The 16,570-nt window shown below is 55.6% G+C and overlaps 1 protein-coding gene across 3 annotated transcripts in view; it reads right to left on the bottom strand.

Moving 5' to 3' along the window:
• The window catches only part of LRCH4 (leucine rich repeats and calponin homology domain containing 4), a 55,174-nt gene that overhangs the window by 3,466 nt on the left and 35,138 nt on the right, over nucleotides 1-16,570 (bottom strand). For all 3 annotated transcript variants that reach the window (XM_035135110.3, XM_035135109.3, XM_060281958.2), the window contains exons 2-17: nucleotides 11,569-11,713; nucleotides 10,799-10,925; nucleotides 9,914-10,019; nucleotides 9,628-9,764; nucleotides 9,229-9,347; nucleotides 8,937-9,033; nucleotides 8,317-8,404; nucleotides 8,054-8,175; nucleotides 7,391-7,455; nucleotides 6,841-6,975; nucleotides 5,867-5,918; nucleotides 4,623-4,671; nucleotides 3,777-3,884; nucleotides 2,561-2,667; nucleotides 1,489-1,626; nucleotides 22-99 (exon numbers count right to left, since the gene is read on the bottom strand). In XM_035135110.3, coding sequence (XP_034991001.1) covers nucleotides 22-99; nucleotides 1,489-1,626; nucleotides 2,561-2,667; nucleotides 3,777-3,884; nucleotides 4,623-4,671; nucleotides 5,867-5,918; nucleotides 6,841-6,975; nucleotides 7,391-7,455; nucleotides 8,054-8,175; nucleotides 8,317-8,404; nucleotides 8,937-9,033; nucleotides 9,229-9,347; nucleotides 9,628-9,764; nucleotides 9,914-10,019; nucleotides 10,799-10,925; nucleotides 11,569-11,713 — 1,673 coding nt within the window. The remainder of the gene's footprint in view (nucleotides 1-21; nucleotides 100-1,488; nucleotides 1,627-2,560; nucleotides 2,668-3,776; nucleotides 3,885-4,622; nucleotides 4,672-5,866; nucleotides 5,919-6,840; nucleotides 6,976-7,390; nucleotides 7,456-8,053; nucleotides 8,176-8,316; nucleotides 8,405-8,936; nucleotides 9,034-9,228; nucleotides 9,348-9,627; nucleotides 9,765-9,913; nucleotides 10,020-10,798; nucleotides 10,926-11,568; nucleotides 11,714-16,570) is intronic.

Below are 16,570 nucleotides of genomic sequence, written 5' to 3'. Positions count from 1 at the left end.
CCCGCAAAAGCCCAATCTCACCTCCGGGAGCCCCAGCTGGCGACAGGCGGCCAAGAAGCTGTCCACGTTCTTCCGGCTTTTGATGGCGTTCAGCTTTGGCTGTTTGGAGAGGGAGCGAGAGAGGAGGTCAACCCAGCAACGCCCAAGGGGAAGGCTACCCGCTTGGCATGCAGAAGGTCCCGGGCTCAATCGATCTCTGGGCTGGGCTGGCGGGGATTCTTCTCTGCCTAAAGTCCTGGGCAGCCACTGCTGCCGGCCAGTGCAGGCTGTAGTGAGCTGGGTGAAGCAATGACCTCAGGCAGCTTCTCGCACCCCTCGGGCGGGACAGACCTGGTCTAGGTGCCCCTGGGGCGGGAGCATTACCTAGGGGGGAGCTCAGAGGCAAGGGGGTGCCAGGAGGGAACTGTGATCCAGTGCCCATCCATTTTGTTGAATTAATCAAACTTAAGTAGCTTCTGTAGCTGGGACTTAAGTAGCTGGGACGTGGGTGGCGCTGTGGGTTAAACCACTGAGCCTAGGGCAGGCATCCCCAAACTGCAGCCCTCCAGATGTTTTGGCCTACAATTCCCATGATCCCTAGCTAACAGGGCCAGTGGTCAGGGAAGATGGGAATTGTAGTCCAAAACATCTGGAGGGCCGAAGTTTGGGGATTCCTGGCCTAGGGCTTGCTGATCAGAAGGTCGGCGGTTCGAATCCCCGCGACAGGGTGAGCTCCTGTTGCTTGGTCCCAAGTAGATAAATAGGTACCGCTCTGGCAGGAAGGTAAACAGCGTTTCCGTGTGCTGCTCTGGTTCGCCAGAAGCGGCTTAGTCATGCTGGCCACATGACCTGGAAGCTCCCTCGGCCTATAGAGCGAGATGAGCGCCGCAACCCCAGAGTCGGTCACGACTGGACCTAATGGTCAGGGGTCCCTTTACCTTTACCTTTAAGTAGCTTAAACGGAATTTTGAATCAGCAGCAATTGCTACCGTTTTGAATTCTATTGTTATTAGCGGGTCGTACAAACAAAACCGCTGTTCTGAATTGTGTCCTTCGTAGGGGAGGGCTTGAGTTTATGGGTCCAAGGTCTTCCTGATTTCTGATTCTTCCGGCCATTTTTGCCATTTGCCATCAGGGACACAAAATGTTAATAAGGAATGGGGAAAATTTGTAACTTATCTTAAAGACCATTGTAAACAGTTAAAATCGTTAGTAGGACTGGAATATCACTTGTAGTTTATCACTTGAATTCTGGATGTAATGGAGATGTAAATGATTTGGATTATGATGAAAGACGCAGGAGGAAATGATTAACGATAGGACCCACAAAGGGGAGGAGGGAAATCCAGGAGATTCTTGTTTTTATGTTGTATGCTGGATATGCGACTGTAAAACTCTAATTTGGAAAACCCAATAAATTTATCAGCTTGGGAGCCCCCCTGATCTGTCAGGACCCCAGGGGACTTGGGGGTCTGGCAGGCTCCCCGACCCCCGACCCCAAAGGCTCACCACAGCCGGGGAGGGCACATGGATGAAGGGCACAGCTCGAGGGCGCAGGTGATTCACCAGCTGGCAGAGGACCACTCCGTTGGCCAGAGCCTCGCCCAAGTCTTCAGCCAGGGTGACGTTCAGCTGGGACTCGATGGCCTGCAGGAAGGAAGGAAGGGGAGAGGAGGAGCAGTCAGCAAGGGGGGGGGGAAGAGGTCAAGGGTCGAGAGCTCCCTGGGAGTCAAGCTCAGCGTCCTCCAGAGCTGTGCGTCCCTAATGCTGGTCCTCTTTTGTCGGGAGAGAATAAGAACTTACAGAGGGCCCTGCTGGATCAGACTCAGCATTGCAGAACGCAAGGAGAGCCGGCTGGATCAGGCCCCTGGGGGCTCATGGAGCCCAGCCTCCTATTCTCACGGTGGCCAGCCAGATGCCTCAATGGGCAAGCTGCAAGCAGGATCCGAGCGCAAGTGGATCCCTCTCCCCTCCTGCCGTTTCCTGCAACTGGGATATTTGGGTGCCTCGCTGCCTCCGACGTGGGGGGGAGGGTAGAGCAGAGCCACGGTGTCCCTCTGTTGCTGCCCCCCCTCAAGGCATCCCCACTTACTCCATCTCCAGCCTTCTCTTGCAGTGTTTTACAGGCAGCTCCCCATTGAGGGGGGGTTATGCTCCAAGGCACCCCACATTTCCATGAAATCACGCATCTTTAAAACACCATCGAGAAAGCCAACACTTTTAGAGATGCTTTCTGCTCACTCCTGAGTTGGGCGTGATTCGAACGCGTCTAAAACGGTTGCTGCCTGTATTTCTGAATGTTTCATCTGCTGTGTTAACAAAGGTTTTAAACTGCTTGGACATTTTCTTCCTTAAAAATATAAAGCGGCATAGGAAATGCTTTTGCTCTTATTTTTATTCTGCATTTCCCCTTTTTCTTGCACTTCTGTGTTGTGGGCCACCCTGAGAGCAATGGGTACAGGGCGGTACACCTATTGAGCCAACCCTAATCCTACTGGGAGGTTTTGTTTACAGTTCAGCCGCAAGGAGATGTGCACACCCCCCCGGAAGCTGCTTCCTCCTGGCTCTTGGGGGGCCGTACCTTGCGGAGCTGAGCTGCGTGCTCCCTCTCGTCCTGGGCCTGCGATGCGGCACGCAGCCTCCGCTGGTTCCTGAGCTCAGAAGGGGAGAGGTCGGGCGAGAAGGAACCTGGGGAGGAAGGAGGGGGGGAAAGTTCAAAGCCATCAGTTCCTCATTCAGAGGCCGGAGAAGAGCACCATGCAGAAGGGCCCAAGTTACATCCACATCGTGCCCCTTGCAGCTTCTGCCCTGGGGGGGCTGCTGCCTCCTTGCCTTGAGGGCTGGATGGATGCGGGGGTTACTCCAAGGCAGGCAGCAGGGTACCAGAAGCAGTAGAATCATAGAGTTGGAAGAGACCCCAAGGGCCATCCACTCCAACCCCCTGCCAAGCAGGAAACACCATCAAAGCATTCTTGACATATGCCTGTCAAGCCTCTGCTTAAAGACCTCCAAAGAAGGAGACTCCACCACACTCCTTGGCAGCAAATTCCACTGCCGAACAGCTCTTACTGTCAGGAAGTTCTTCCTAATGTTTAGGTGGAATCTTCTTTCTTGTAGTTTGAATCCATTGCTCCGTGTCCGCTTCTCTGGAGCAGCAGAAAACAACCTTTCACCCTCCTCTATATGGCACCCTTTAATATATTTGAACATGGCTATCATATCACCCCTTAACGTTCTCTTCTCCAGGCTAAACATACCCAGCTCCCTAAGCCGTTCCTCATAAGGCATCGTTTCCAGGCCTTTGACTATTTTGGTTGCCCTCTTCTGGACACCTTCCAGCTTGTCAGTATCCTTCTTGAACTGTGGTGCCCAGAACTGGACACAGTACTCCAGGTGAGGTCTGACCAGTAGAGCCAGTGTGGTGCAGTGATTAGAGGGTTCAAACAGGACCTGGGTTCAAATGCTCCCACTGGGCTGTGAAGCTCGCGAAAGAAATAAGGGCACCCTACAGGCCACCACAGCCCCATTTCGTTGGTGAGAATTGATGCTGTCAGCGACACAAGTGGGGTTCTGAACCTGCCATGGACCATGTTGATGGAGGGTGGCCCCTGGGAGCCTGCACTGACCCCGATCCCAAGCCCCGTTTGGCTGTGTCAGGAGGCCACACCCTTTGGGGCGAGGGGGGAAATGCGTGAGGGCGGCTGCTCCGCCACTCTAGCCGCAGAGGGCCCAGTAGCCCCGCTGCCCAACGGAGGGGGCGCTTCCCTACAGAGGCTTCTCCCCTTTTCCCTACTCACCGGATCCCCGCTGCATGTTGTTCCGTGAGGAGGAGCGGAAAAGGAAGCTGGAAGGCTTCTGCGCGGAGCCGGGCTCCCGGGATGGAGGGTAGGCAGGGTGAACGGGATCTGCAAAGGAGGAAGAGGCTCTGAGCACCCGAGGGAAGGAGGCCTCAAGGCATCCCTCGACGTGGGGCTCCCCTCGCACCCGAACCAGAGGTTCAGTGCAGAATGCTGCAGTCCGATTGCTGACTGCGGCAAGGCCTTGTCTGGTGCATGTGGCAACCGTGATGCAGAACGGAAGGCGAGAGGCAGGGCGTCACACAGGGTGACTCTGAAATCCGAAAGCCCCAAACCTACCCCTGGAGCTTAGACAAGCCTTCTCAGGTGTTAAGAAAGTCGACGAGAGTTACCAACTTGTTTTTTAGTCTTGTTGTTGTTGTTTAGTCGTTTAGTCGTGTCCGACTCTTCGTGACCCCATGGACCAGAGCACGCCAGGCACTCCTGTCTTGCACTGCCTCCCGCAGTTTGGTCAAACTCATGTTCGTAGCTTTGAGAACACTGTCCAGCCATCTCGTCCTCTGTCGTCCCTTTCTCCTTGTGCCCTCCATCTTTCCCAACATCAGGGTCTTTTCCAGGGAGTCTTCTCTTCTCATGAAGTGGCCAAAGTATTGGAGCCTCAGCTTCAGGATCTGTTTTTTAGTCTAGCACTATTTTAACTTGAATTATGACTGTTGATTTTTCATTGCAAACCACTTTGAGGCTTTTGCTCCTTACCAGATTTTATAAAATAAAATAAAATAAATGCTTCCCCCTCTGCTTGCCAGAAGACTCACCCCCCCAAAAAAATTATTAGGAGGAACTCACCTGCAGAGTGCGAAGTTTGCCTGGGGGAGCCAGAAAGCTGCTCTGATCCCTAAAAGAGAGATATGGGGGGGGGGTCACAGTTACTTGGATTCAGGACAGATAAAACCAAATCCTTCTTCATGCAGCGCATAGTTAAACTGCGGAACTCCCTCCTGCAGGAGGAAGGGATGGCTGCTAACTTTGATGCCTTAGAGGATTAGACAAATTCATGGAGGAGAGGGCTATTGAGGGCTCCTATCCTCAGTGGCTATGGTTTGCCTCCAGTTGGAGGAGGCGATGCTTCTGAATGCCAGTTTCTGGAAACCCCAGAAGGAGGGGAGGGGGCTCTTGTGCTCAGATCCTGCTAGCAGGTTTCCAGCAGGCACCTGGATGGCCTCTGTGAGAAGAGGATGCTGGGCTAGATGGGGCCCCTTTGGCCTGATCCAGCAGCAACAGCTTTTCTTATGGAACCTCCAGGTCCGGTGGCAGTCTATCTAGAGTCCTAGGTCCTTAGGGGCAATTGGCCACTGTGAGAACAGGAGGTTGGACTACTAGGCAGACCCAGGGCCGGTGCTAGGGCTTTTTGCACCCTAGGCAAAATCACATTCTGGCGCCCCCCCCCCCGGCACATGCGCCATGACGCATGCGCCATGCCCCACGCACAACGCCGCTGACGCCCCTGTGTCCCCTCCATAGGCGGGAGGAGCGCAAGCCAAAAGGAGAGCTCAGCGCCCTCCCACCTGTGGAGGGGATGCTGTGAGCTCTTCAGCGGCTGTAGCGAGTGAGCGGCGGCAGCAGCAGCAGCAGCAGCAGCACCCATAGCTGAAGCTTTCAACTATGGGCACTGCCGCCGCCCCCACCCGCTCTCTGCAGCCGCTGAGGAGCTCACAGCGTCCCCTCCATAGGCAGGAGGAGCGCGAGCGAGCGCCGTGGGAGGGCGGCGGCGGCGCGGGTTTTTTGCGGGGCAGGCTGGCCAGCGCCCCCTCCATTTACACGCCCTAGGCGATTGCCTAGTCCACCTAAATGGACGCACCGGCCCTGGGCAGACCGCTGGCCTGATGTCATTATACAAAGGGAGGGGCAGACACCTGAGCGATGCGGCACAAGTTACACAGCAGAAGTCAGCCCTCCTAGACTGCAGGGAGCCTTCATTGTGAAGCCACGTGAAGAGCCCCTGAAATGTTCTGAATGGAAAGCAGACACACGGGGGGGGGGTGGTGGACACACACATGCACACCTCTCTCTCTGCGTTCATCCATCCTTACCTGGCTCCGATTCTTCAGCTGGGAGAGGCTGCTGCTGCTGCTTTCTGCCAGGCTGACGTGGGGGAGGAAAGAAACTCAGAGTCAAGGAGAGAGAGAGAGAAGCTGGACCCGTCCTGGGTGGAGGGGCTGCATCACTCAGGACCCCCTTTCCCAACAGCCCGGCTGGCATAGCGGTTACAGGATTGGACCCAGGAGGCCCGGGTTCAAATCCACGCAATCGGCCATGAAGCCAGTCATCTCCGCCTCCCAGTCTAATCTACCCCGCAGGGTCGTTGTGGGGATTAAAGGAGGAGGAGGAGGAGAATCACACACACCACCTTGAGCTCCTCGGAGGAAAGGGCAGAGCTATCAATGCAATAAATGAAATGAAACGAAATATAGCGGTACCTCGGTTGTCGGACGGGATCTGTTCCGGAAGACTGTTTGACTTCTGAAACATTCGACAACCGAGGACGCAAAGGGTGGTCGGCAAAGTCAGTGGAGAAAAAAAAGAAAAACATGCAACGGAGGCCGTTCGACTTCCGAGGTGTATTTGAAAACAGAAGTGTTTACTTCCGGGTTTTTGGCGTTCGAGCTCCGAAACGTTTGGCTTCCGAGACGCTTGAAAACCGAGGTACCACTGTAGAAAGAGCCACTGGCTTCTGGGTTTTAAGAAGGGAGTCCCATCTTATTTATTCAGTGAAGAGAGCAATAGAAATAGCAGCCAACAGCATAAAGTGGGCAGAGGATTGGGGTGAGGAGGCCTGGATTCAAGTCCTCCCTCTGACAGGCAGGGGGGGGGGGGTGCAGCTTTGGGCTACAGGCAGGCAGTTAAGGGCACCTCCTTCCGCAAGGGTTAAGCGATGTCTGCTTCTAACTTCTTGTGGCATTATGGCATGGTTTTATTGCTGCATTTTTTTTTTATGATGGGGTGGTATGCAAACCCTGTTATAAATAAGCAGAAGGACCAGCCCCCGACCCCTCCCAGCCGTTACCTCTCCCTCCTCTCGGCCCCCTGGCTCCACAGGGGCCGCTGCTGAAGCTGCTGTCGCTCCCTCTCCTGCCACAGCTGCAGGATCTCCGGGCGCCGGCGCTCTTCCCCAAATGGCTCCGGCCTGGGCAGGCTGGCCCTGGAGGAGGGGGAAAGCAAGAGGCAGGGTGTCGCAGAGACTGTGGAGGGACAACGCCCCCCCCCCCAGCAGCGCAGGACACAAAAAGCATGGGGGTCGCTGCCCTTCATTGGCTGCCCGCCTGCAAAAGGGAAAAGCTTCTCCCCTTCAGCTGGAGGGAGGGAGCACCATTCGACAGCAAGAGGGCTCAAATCCCAGAGGAGCATGTGGGGTTTGGGCCATTCCCGGCAGCCAAGAGGGATTTGAGGACCCCCACACTCCAAGCTCAGGTTTGAGTATGGGGCAGGCAACGGCACCCTGGGAGGAAGAGGAGCTGGAGGAGTCGGAAAGGAGACCCCACAGGGACGCTCTGCTCCACGAGGCACAAGATCGACTCACTCACACAGGGAGCTGGCCGCAAGGTGGCGCCACACACCTGTTTTCCGCAAGTCCTGTTTTCTGGAGGGAAGTAGAGGAGCTCTTCCTGGGCTTCTGGAAGTCCTAGAAGAGGCCACGAGGGTGGGAAGAGAGAAAGCGTGAGGAAATAAAGCGGGAAAAGGGAGGAATTTGCTGGTTGAAGCTGCAACGTGACAGCTTAGAAAATTATGCCCGGGGAGGAGAAGGCGGAAAGGGGAAAGCTTTCATCCCTCTTTCGTGACGCCAGAACTCGTCCCGTGAAGCGGAGTGTTGGGGGATTTGGGGCAGGGAAAACAAAGTCCGTTTTTCACAGCTGAACTGTGGAACTCCCTCCGGCAGAACACAAACACGAGAAGGTGGTCAGGACGTCTTCCTACTGGGAGTCCAACCCTCTTGTGCCCCACCCCACCCCCTGATGATAATCTTGTTCAAGCAAAACAAGATGATTCAGAAGCTTTTGGCCCCCAGCCCACCCCTAGCACCCAAACACCACACGCTGCCCACCAAGGACCCCAGAGTCGTTCCTCTGCTTGTGGAGAATGCAACGGGCCTCGCCATCCTTGGACTCTACCCCTGCCCTCCCTTCCAACTCTCCCAGCAGGACATGGGGAAATCCTGCCCCGGGAGGACCCAAGAGTAACCGCGAGAGGTCTGCCAGCAGGAGGGCAAGCTCCATTCTCACCTCGGTGGGTGCTGTCCCCAGAGAGGCGCTCTCTGGCTTTCCCATGGAGACCTCGTCCTCCTCTTCCTCCCCATTGACGCTGCTGTCGATGTAGTCGATCTGCTCCAGATCAGCAGCGTCCACTGCAGGCAGGCAGGAGGTTAGGGCTCAGGTCTCCCTCCTTTTCCCTCCCTCCAGGCCCAAAGTCAGGCCTTGCTGTTAGCAAAAAGTCAGGCCTTGCTGTTAGCAACCCCACCCCCACCCCATTTTGCCTGGCTCCTCACCCGTCCCGTTGCGCTTCTCCCTCAACTGCTTGGGGTCTCTGGCCAGCTCAGCAATGCGGAAGGAGAGGTCCGAAAACTCGTCTGTGGACTGAGAAGCGGGGAGAGCAGGGGGCAGCGAAGGAGAAGAGGGAAACAGCAAATGACGGGTGGTAAGGGCCATCTGACAGCTGAACGGACTCCTTTGCTGGAGGCTTTTAAGCAGAGGTGGCATGATTCTTGAGCTGAGATTCCTGCCCTGCAGGGGGCTGGACTAGATAACCCACGGGGGTCCCTTCCAACTTTACGATGCTAGAATTCTATGGCCTTGGAAGGTGGTGGGCTCTCCTTTGTATTTCAAGCAGAGTCTGGATAGGCTTCTGTCAGGGATTACTGAGCTGTGATCATCGGCCGCCTGTCAGGCATGAGGGAGCCGCTGCCGGGGGCTGGACTGGATGAGCCTCGGGGGACCCCTTCCAACCCTGCTATCCCATAACTAGAATGGCACACAACCGGGCCGGAGGCTCACGTCACACCCCTCTGGCTGTAAGGTTTTCAAGGGCCCCCTGCAAAGCCCCTCCCTCCCTTCCCTTTGCAACTGTAAAAAACATCCCTGCAAGGAGATCAGGAAGGCGTTCCCGCACCTCGTTCCCCGACCACCGCTTGCTCCCACTGTCAACGCTGTTGAAGCCCGAGTCGAGGCCGCCATACTGCCGCACGGGGTAGAAGTCGTCTGGGAGGCTGGGGGAACAGACACAGAAACAAGCCTCTTGGAAACAATGCTCTTCCGGCCCCCCTCCAGCGGCTAAAGCTGCTCCAGAGCCACCTCCTCCCAGGTACAGCCTCTCTCCTCCTTCCCTTCCTGGCCCCAGACACGCTGCTCCTTCCCAGCAGTTGCTTAGCAGAGCCTCCCAGGCCCCCCTCTTCCCCCCTTACCACGTCCCGAAGCCGGCAGGGCGGGTTCCTTGTGCGAACTCTGCCAGGTCCGGCCGCGCCTTGCTGCAGGCCTCCATGTTGAGGTATTTGAAGATGTGGATTTTGCCTTTCAAGCAGATCTGCAGGGAGAACGGGGGCGCTGGGTCACAGGGAGGTGGCGGCTCCCGCAAAACGAAGGCCGCCTGCCCCGTTTAGCAAGGAGGAGGTGCAACAAGTTGCCGGATCGCACCTGCCTTCCCCACCAGCCTGTTACATCCTGGCCCCCAGGCCCCACTGAGAGCCTGAGCAGGATAAATGGAAAGGGTGGGGTGTGTTTGGGGAGAACCACAGTCCAGCTCCGCCCCCTCCCCTCCAAGCGATCTCTGCTCTCAACTGCCCACCCCCCTGCTCCCCTGTTACCTGCGCAGGTGGGAACTGCAAAGGGTTGTTCTCCAGCAGGATGGACTGCAGGTGCCGTAGGTGGCGGTAGCAGGTGGGAATGCGGACGACGCGGTTGCAGGAGAAGTCCAGCCGCACCAAGGGAAGCTCCGCCAGCTCTGAGGGGGAGGGGCAAAGCACAGGCGTCTGTGAGCGAGGGGAAGAAGCGGGGCAGGGAGGGCTCCCTCCGCCACCCGTTTAGAAGCACGGGATCTGCTGGTGCCCAGGTGGCAGCGGCAAAGGAGGGAGGCTTTGGGCGGGCACCGACCTTCGGGCAGGATGGCAATTTGGTTCCTCCGGACGTTGAGATCCCGAAGAGACTCCAGGCCGCCCACACTCGCCGGCAGGGACTGCAGCTCATTGCTGCTGACGTCCTGAGGCAGAAAAGAGGATTTGGGAAAAGGCCACAGGTGAGCAGAGCCCCATCCCAGTGCCGGGAGAGGGGGGGGGAGGGAGGGAGAAAGCCTTAGAGGTGCCAGGACCAAGACTGCTTTGGAGACATCTCACATGGGGCAGGGAGAGAAAGCTTATTTATTTCATAAAATTTACATACTAGTAATTTTATTTAATTTTCAAAAAAGCCAACCACCACCTCAAAGTAGTTTTACCAAAAAGATAAAACAATGAAATCACAAGGACACAGACTGTCTAATGGCAGACAGGCTGGGAAAAGAGGACGGTTTTTGCCTGGCACCTAAATATACGTCACGGTAGCACCAGGCGAGCCTCTCTGGGGGAGGACATTCCATAAATGGGGAGCCACCACAGAAAAGGCCCAGTTCTCGTGTTGTCTTGGTATGTTTGAGTGGACAGAGAGCCCCCCCCCCCAATTCTACCTAGGCGTCCTCGAGGTGATTTGGGGTGAGAGAGGGATACAAGCAGGCTGTCTGCAGGAGGTTGTCCTAGCAGATTGAAGCATGTGATGGTTGTGTGAATTGGGTGGTGGTGGTCCTGCTGCCTTTTGGGTTTAGGGCTGGAGGGCCTTGGGGATCCCCCCATCCCTCACCCTCCATGTGGCTTCAGCCCAGCTGAGCCTGGAGACACCAGCGAGGCTGAACCCTGGGGGAAGGCAAGGAAGGGGGTCCCGCCTCCCGGTGGCTTCTGCCCTGTCCCTTGGAGGAATTCCACACACACCCCGGCGTTGCTGACTCACCAGTTGGCGGAGGGTACTGAGGGTGCCAATGTCATCGGGTAGGGAGACCAGCTTGTTGTTGCTGGCGATGAGGACCTTGAGGGGCAGCAGGCAGAGGCAGGAGGGCAGGGAAGAGAGCTGGTTGCGGCTGCAGGGAAGAAGACAACAGTGGAAGAGGAGGAGGAGGAGGAGGAGGAGAGATCTGGTTTCCCAAATCTCTGGGGAGACTGGCAAAGCAGTCTTATCTATTTCACCCTGAGGCCAACACGCCAGACTGCAGCATTAGAAGCAATTGGAAAAGATATGAAACAGCATTGTTATAATGGGGCTATTGTTGGAATAATAACCTTGGGAAACTAAAAATAAATAAACAAAAGCAATTTGAAACAGCTTGCAACCAGGGAAATAAGGTGGGTCGTGAGATCACACAGCTCAAGTGGCAAAAGCCAGGGTGGGGTGAAGGCGCCAGGCGCACCTCTGAGGGAAGAAAGGACAGCTCTCCTGGGGCAGGCGACCCCCTGAGCCTCCGAGGGCAGAGGAACGTCCGAGAGGGCCCCCTCTGCCGATCTTGGCGCCCCGGAGGGTTTGTAGGGAATGGGGCCCGAGTCGACTCATGCAGGGCTTTAAACGCCAACGTGAGCACTTGGAACTGGGCCTGGAAGAGAACTGGCAACCGGCGCAGCTGCTTTAGAGAAAGGGTCAGTGAGGGGATCCAGAGAGCTCTAGCCGCACCCCTGGAGAAACACCCCGGTCCCCCTCCCCTTCTCTGGCTGCCCCCTTGTGCGAGTTACCTGACGTTCAGGTAGGTGAGGGCTTGGAGGTTGGCGATGGCGGGCGGGATGCTGCGGAGGCAGTTGTGGTACAGGCTCAGCCCTTCCAGGGACATCAAGTGGCAGGCGTCTTCGGGGACCTCGGCAAAGCGGTTTCGGGAGAGGTCTGGCAGGGAAGAGCACAGGGTCCTTAAACTCCCAGGAAGCCCCTGGAGAGTCAAATGGAGCCCCCCCCCTCTGCCCAACACTTCCATGTCACTCAGGCTAGCCGACAGAAGCCTCTGCTGAGGCTCTTTGCTCCAGCCCAAGAGGGTCACTTTGGACAGGAGGAGGAGGAGTCAGGCAGCCCCACAGCTAAGCCTCCCCAGGGGCAGGTCGCTGGAGGCTGAAGGGGAAGGAGCATTCAAAATCCCCCAGGTGCCAGGCACGTTTTGTGACTGGCATGGGTCCAATTGCAACCATGTGGATCTCGGGAGGCCAGGTTGGCAATGGAAGGATATTGACAAGCTGGAACGTGTCCAGAAGAAGGCAACGAAAATGGTCAAAGGCCTGGAAACGATGCCTTATGAGGAACGGCTTAGGGAGCTGGGTATGTTTAGCCTGGAGAAGAGGTTAAGGGGGGATATGATAGCCATGTTCAAATATATAAAAGGATGTCATATAGAGGAGGGAGAAAGGTTGTTTTCTGCTGCTCCAGAGAAGCGGACACGGAGCAATGGATTCAAACTACAAGAAAGAAGATTCCACCTAAACATTAGGAATAACTTCCTGACAGTAAGTCCACCTAGTTTGAATCGATTCTATGACTCTATGACTTGTGAGGAACGGTTGAGGGATAGGAGAGCCACCTTCAGAAATTTGAAGGCCTGTCCCCTGTAAGATTGGGCACAACCATGTTTCCTGCTGCTGCAGAGGGCAGGACCCAAAGCGAGGGATTCAAACTACAAGAAAGGAGATTCTGGCTCAACTTTAGGAAGAACTTTCAGAGGGTCAGAGCCGTTTGACAGGGGAACGGACGACCTCGGAAGTGGGCAGACAGTTTTTAAGGCTGTCATAGATTCTTCAGCTGTAATTCCTGGACTAGGTGGCCCTCGGGGTCCCACTTCTGCGACTCCAAAGCTGGGCCATGCTGAATCTCGAAACAATATACAAAGCGTATTTCAAATAGAATACACCACTCAAACCTCCACTCAGCCCTGAAGCTTCCTGGGTGACCTTGGAGTCAGTCCCGGCCTCCTAACCTCCCTCGCAGGGTCGTGGTAGGGATTGATTGAGGGGGTGAACTGCGTCTCCCTTGTAGGAAAAGGCAGAATACAGTGTGTAACCTCAGTTGTTGAATGTAACCCGTTCTGGAACCATTAGACTTCCGAGACGCTCAACTTCCGAGGTGTTCAAAAACGGAAGCATTCACTTCTGTGTTGTCAGCATTCGAAAGCCGAAACGTTCAACTTCTGAAGCGTTCGACAACCGAGGTTCCGCTGTATAAATGCAATGAATCTGCTCTTATGCTGACCTGTGTAAGAGAGCTGGAGGGGCCAGCCAGATCATAGAATCATAGAATCGTAGAGTTGGAAGAGACCACAAGGGCCATCCAGTCCAACCCCCTGCCAAGCAGGAAACACCATCAAAGCATTCTTGGCATATGCCTGTCAAGCCTCTGCTTAAAGACCTCCAAAGAAGGAGACTCCACCACACTCCTTGGTAGCAAATTCCACTGCCAAACAGACCACTTCCTCTCCAGCCAGGCAAACCACAGATTCTGCTGACCCTCCGGGAGTCTCTGGCCAGCTATGCCTCCTGACCCCCTCCTCCAGGAGTCTTCCCACCCTCCGCCTGGGGGAAGAAGGCGACAGAGACAAGGCCTTGGGTGGGTGTGTATGAATCTGCAAGCAGTCCTCCCTCTCTGAAGGGTGGAAAGCCCAGAAGGCAGCTTCAGGAAGACGCTACAGCGCTCGCTTTCTGCTATGTGTCTGCTCAGATGATGTTTTGGAAGGAGGAGGAGGAGCAGCAGCTAAATTTAGAAGCAGCCCTTCCAAGTATCCAGGAAGAGAGGCTCCTCGAGTGCCCAGCGGAGGAGGAAGAGGCGGTGGTGCTGAGGCCGGCCTCTTCTCCACTGGGGTGGGCTTCCTCGCAAGGAGGCTACCTTGGCAGCTGTAAGGACAACAACAAAAAACCGCCCAGCCTCAAGTTCCTGGCTCAGCGTTTGCTCCTTGAAGGATTTTGCATTAAAAATGGGGAGGTTCGTGGGTGAAGGGAATCACAGAATCACAGGCGAATTTCTCAAGGGGGAAATCTCAAGTGTCAGATATGAAAGGGAGGCGCCAAATGTCTCCGTAAACCAGGGTTACAGTCACCAAAACGGAAGGCCTGGTTGCCATTTGGGGGCCAGGCAGCTCTTAAGTTGTATTTTTTCAACACGGCTTTTGGTTCCTGAAATTCATTCTGATAAAATGTAACGGGAGAGAATTCTACAGGATGTGTTGCTGGTGTGCGGAAACAGTCCAGATTAAAGGATCCCCAGGCAGGTACCTCCAGGTGGTGGAGACGCACCTTCACTTGGCCCCTGGTGGCCGACAGCCAAATGCAAAATGCGCCTGGTGGATTTCGAAGGCTGCTCAGAACAGACCCACCTGAAAGCAAAGAGGCTTTTTGCAAAACTCAAGTGGGACGCTAAGCTCTCCTGCGGCTCTGCAGTCAGATGCAGAAAAGCCACAGAGCGCCCTGATCTTTCTGAAGAAGTGGCCAAATGGGGAAGGAGAATCTTCTGAAGATCAGGAGAGGCAGGAAGAGCCTGAAGGAACTGGGTGCACATTGCCCAGAGGAATGGGGGGTTTTTTTAGGGGGGGGAAAGAAAAAGTACGGGTGGTAACAATGATGCGCTTAAGATGAACTGGCTGGATCTGAGGACAAGAGCCAGACTCTCCCCTCCTGCAGTTTTCCAGCAACCGGGATTCAGAAGCAGAGCAACGCATCTGGAGGGCGAGGCTGGCAAACAGTGGACCTGGGTTCTAATGGTGCTCGGAGGATGCTGATCAGCTCACCTATGCTGCTGCTGCTGCCACCTCCCAATGTAGGCAACTGAAGGCAGCATTTTTATGGGGTGGGGGCAGGCAGGCAAAGGAGGGCGCTGCAGCAGCCTGGCAGATGGCTGAATGGAGCCAGCCCCCCCCCCACCGCTTGAAGTTAACAATAGTGACAGAACAGCTGGTGCGCATGACCCTGCCCAGACACAGATGCCCACTGTGTGTGCCGGGAGGGCCAGGCTGGGTAAACGTTTTGTCAGCCATACGATCCGGAGAGGGCGGCACGAGGCCGAGAAGAAGGGAGCGTTTTGTTCTCGAGGGAGCCTGGCTCCCGAGCCCGAGGGAGACTCTGCTGCCGGCGCAACGGAGCTGGGAGCTGCCAGGAGGAGGATGGGGCCCAGGAGGAGGAGGAGGAGGAGATCGTACGGAGGGAGGGGGCTTTTCTTTGGGCAATGCCCTCGCTGCAGGAGATGCCAGCCTGGATCCAGACAAACTGGGTATCTCTGGGCACCTGTGGCTGCTGCTGGCATCTGTCCATCTCGGAAGACAATGGAGGGATGCGCCTTTGAGGGTGAGCTCAAGCAATTCTCAAGAGGCAGGATCCTAATGGCCCAACTTGTCCCGTGTCCTGTTCTCCCAGGGGCCGACCCAAGAACAAGGGCAGCCCTCTCCCCTCCTGTGGTTTCCAGCCATTGGGACCACAGACAACCTCCTCCTCCATCTCCATGAATCTGTCCAATCCTCTCATCATTTCTCTGCAGCTGCTTGATGTGAGGAAAGCCTTTCTGGGCCAGGCCAAAGGGGGCCCCTCCTAGCCCAGCTTCCTCTCCTCCCAGATGCCACACAAGGAAACCCCGAAAGCAGGACGCGGATGCTACAGCCCCACCCACCCGCCTGGGACCCCCAGCAACTGGCATTCAGAGCAGTGTTCGAAATCCCTAGCCGCATTTTGCTACGGGTGGGGGTCCAACTGCGTCAATGTGGAGATTTCTGGGCACCAGGTTGGCGACCCCAGTTTAAAAAGCTCCGCCTTAGTCCAGAGTTAATTCCATTTCCATTTCCACTGCATAGCTGCCAAGTTTTCCCTTTTCTTGCGAGGAAGCCTATTCAGTATAAGGGAAAATCCCTTAAAAAAAGGGATAACTTGGCAGCTATGTTCCACTGTGTCCCTTTCTCCTCCTTGCAAACTGGGACAGGTGAACTGTTGTTAAGAGCGAGCTACACTCAAGCTATGTAGCTGAGATCGTAGAATTGTAGCATTGGAGGGAACCCCGAAGATCATCTTTTCCAACCCCCGGTGAACAGACATTCCGTTGTGGCGCCCGTAAACTAGATTTATAAGGTGCCTCCGACTGCGGAGGGAGAACATGGTCCTCGCGGTGGGTGGCCAATCAAAGCTTCACGCTCCATGCACTTGTCCAAACCAGGGTTTCCCAAACTTGGGTCTCCAGCTGTTTTGGACCACAACTCCCATCATCCCTAACTAGCAGGACCAGTGGCCAGAGAAGATGGGGATTGTAGTCTGAAAACAGCTGGAGACCCAAGTCTGGGAAACCCTGATCTAAACTTATTCTGAAGTGATCCATTTAGCTGCAGGAGTAAATTCCATTGTCCCTTTCTGCCCTGCCTTCTCTTCCTGTCTCCTCTGCGCCGCCCTCCCCCCGGGTCTCCTCTTCTTCTGCCCCCTCTGCCCTTCCTCCTACGGCTGCTTTGCAACCGTTAAGTAATAAGCAAAAGGGGCCTGTTTTGTGTCACGCTAGCCAGAAAGGAAGGGGGGCGTCCAAGGGGAGGATAAGCGGCAATCTCACACTGGTGACCCGCTCAGAGTCCAGAGAGTCTGCAATGGGATGTAACTTCCTCTGGGTACTTGTGTTTGATGAACATTGGATCGGGTCCAAGGGGGCCCCTCTAGTCCAGCGTCCTGTCCTCACAGTGGCCAACCAGATTCCCATGATGGGAAGCCGGCAAGCAGGATCCAAGCACAAGAGCCACTCCCCCCC

This window comes from Zootoca vivipara, chromosome 12 (genome assembly GCF_965207765.1).
Source record: "Zootoca vivipara chromosome 12, rZooViv2.hap1.1, whole genome shotgun sequence".
In the NCBI taxonomy this organism is placed as follows: Eukaryota; Metazoa; Chordata; class Lepidosauria; order Squamata; family Lacertidae; genus Zootoca; species Zootoca vivipara.
The sequence above is the reverse complement of the archived record's forward strand: the minus strand, read 5'-3'. Positions and strand labels throughout refer to the sequence as shown.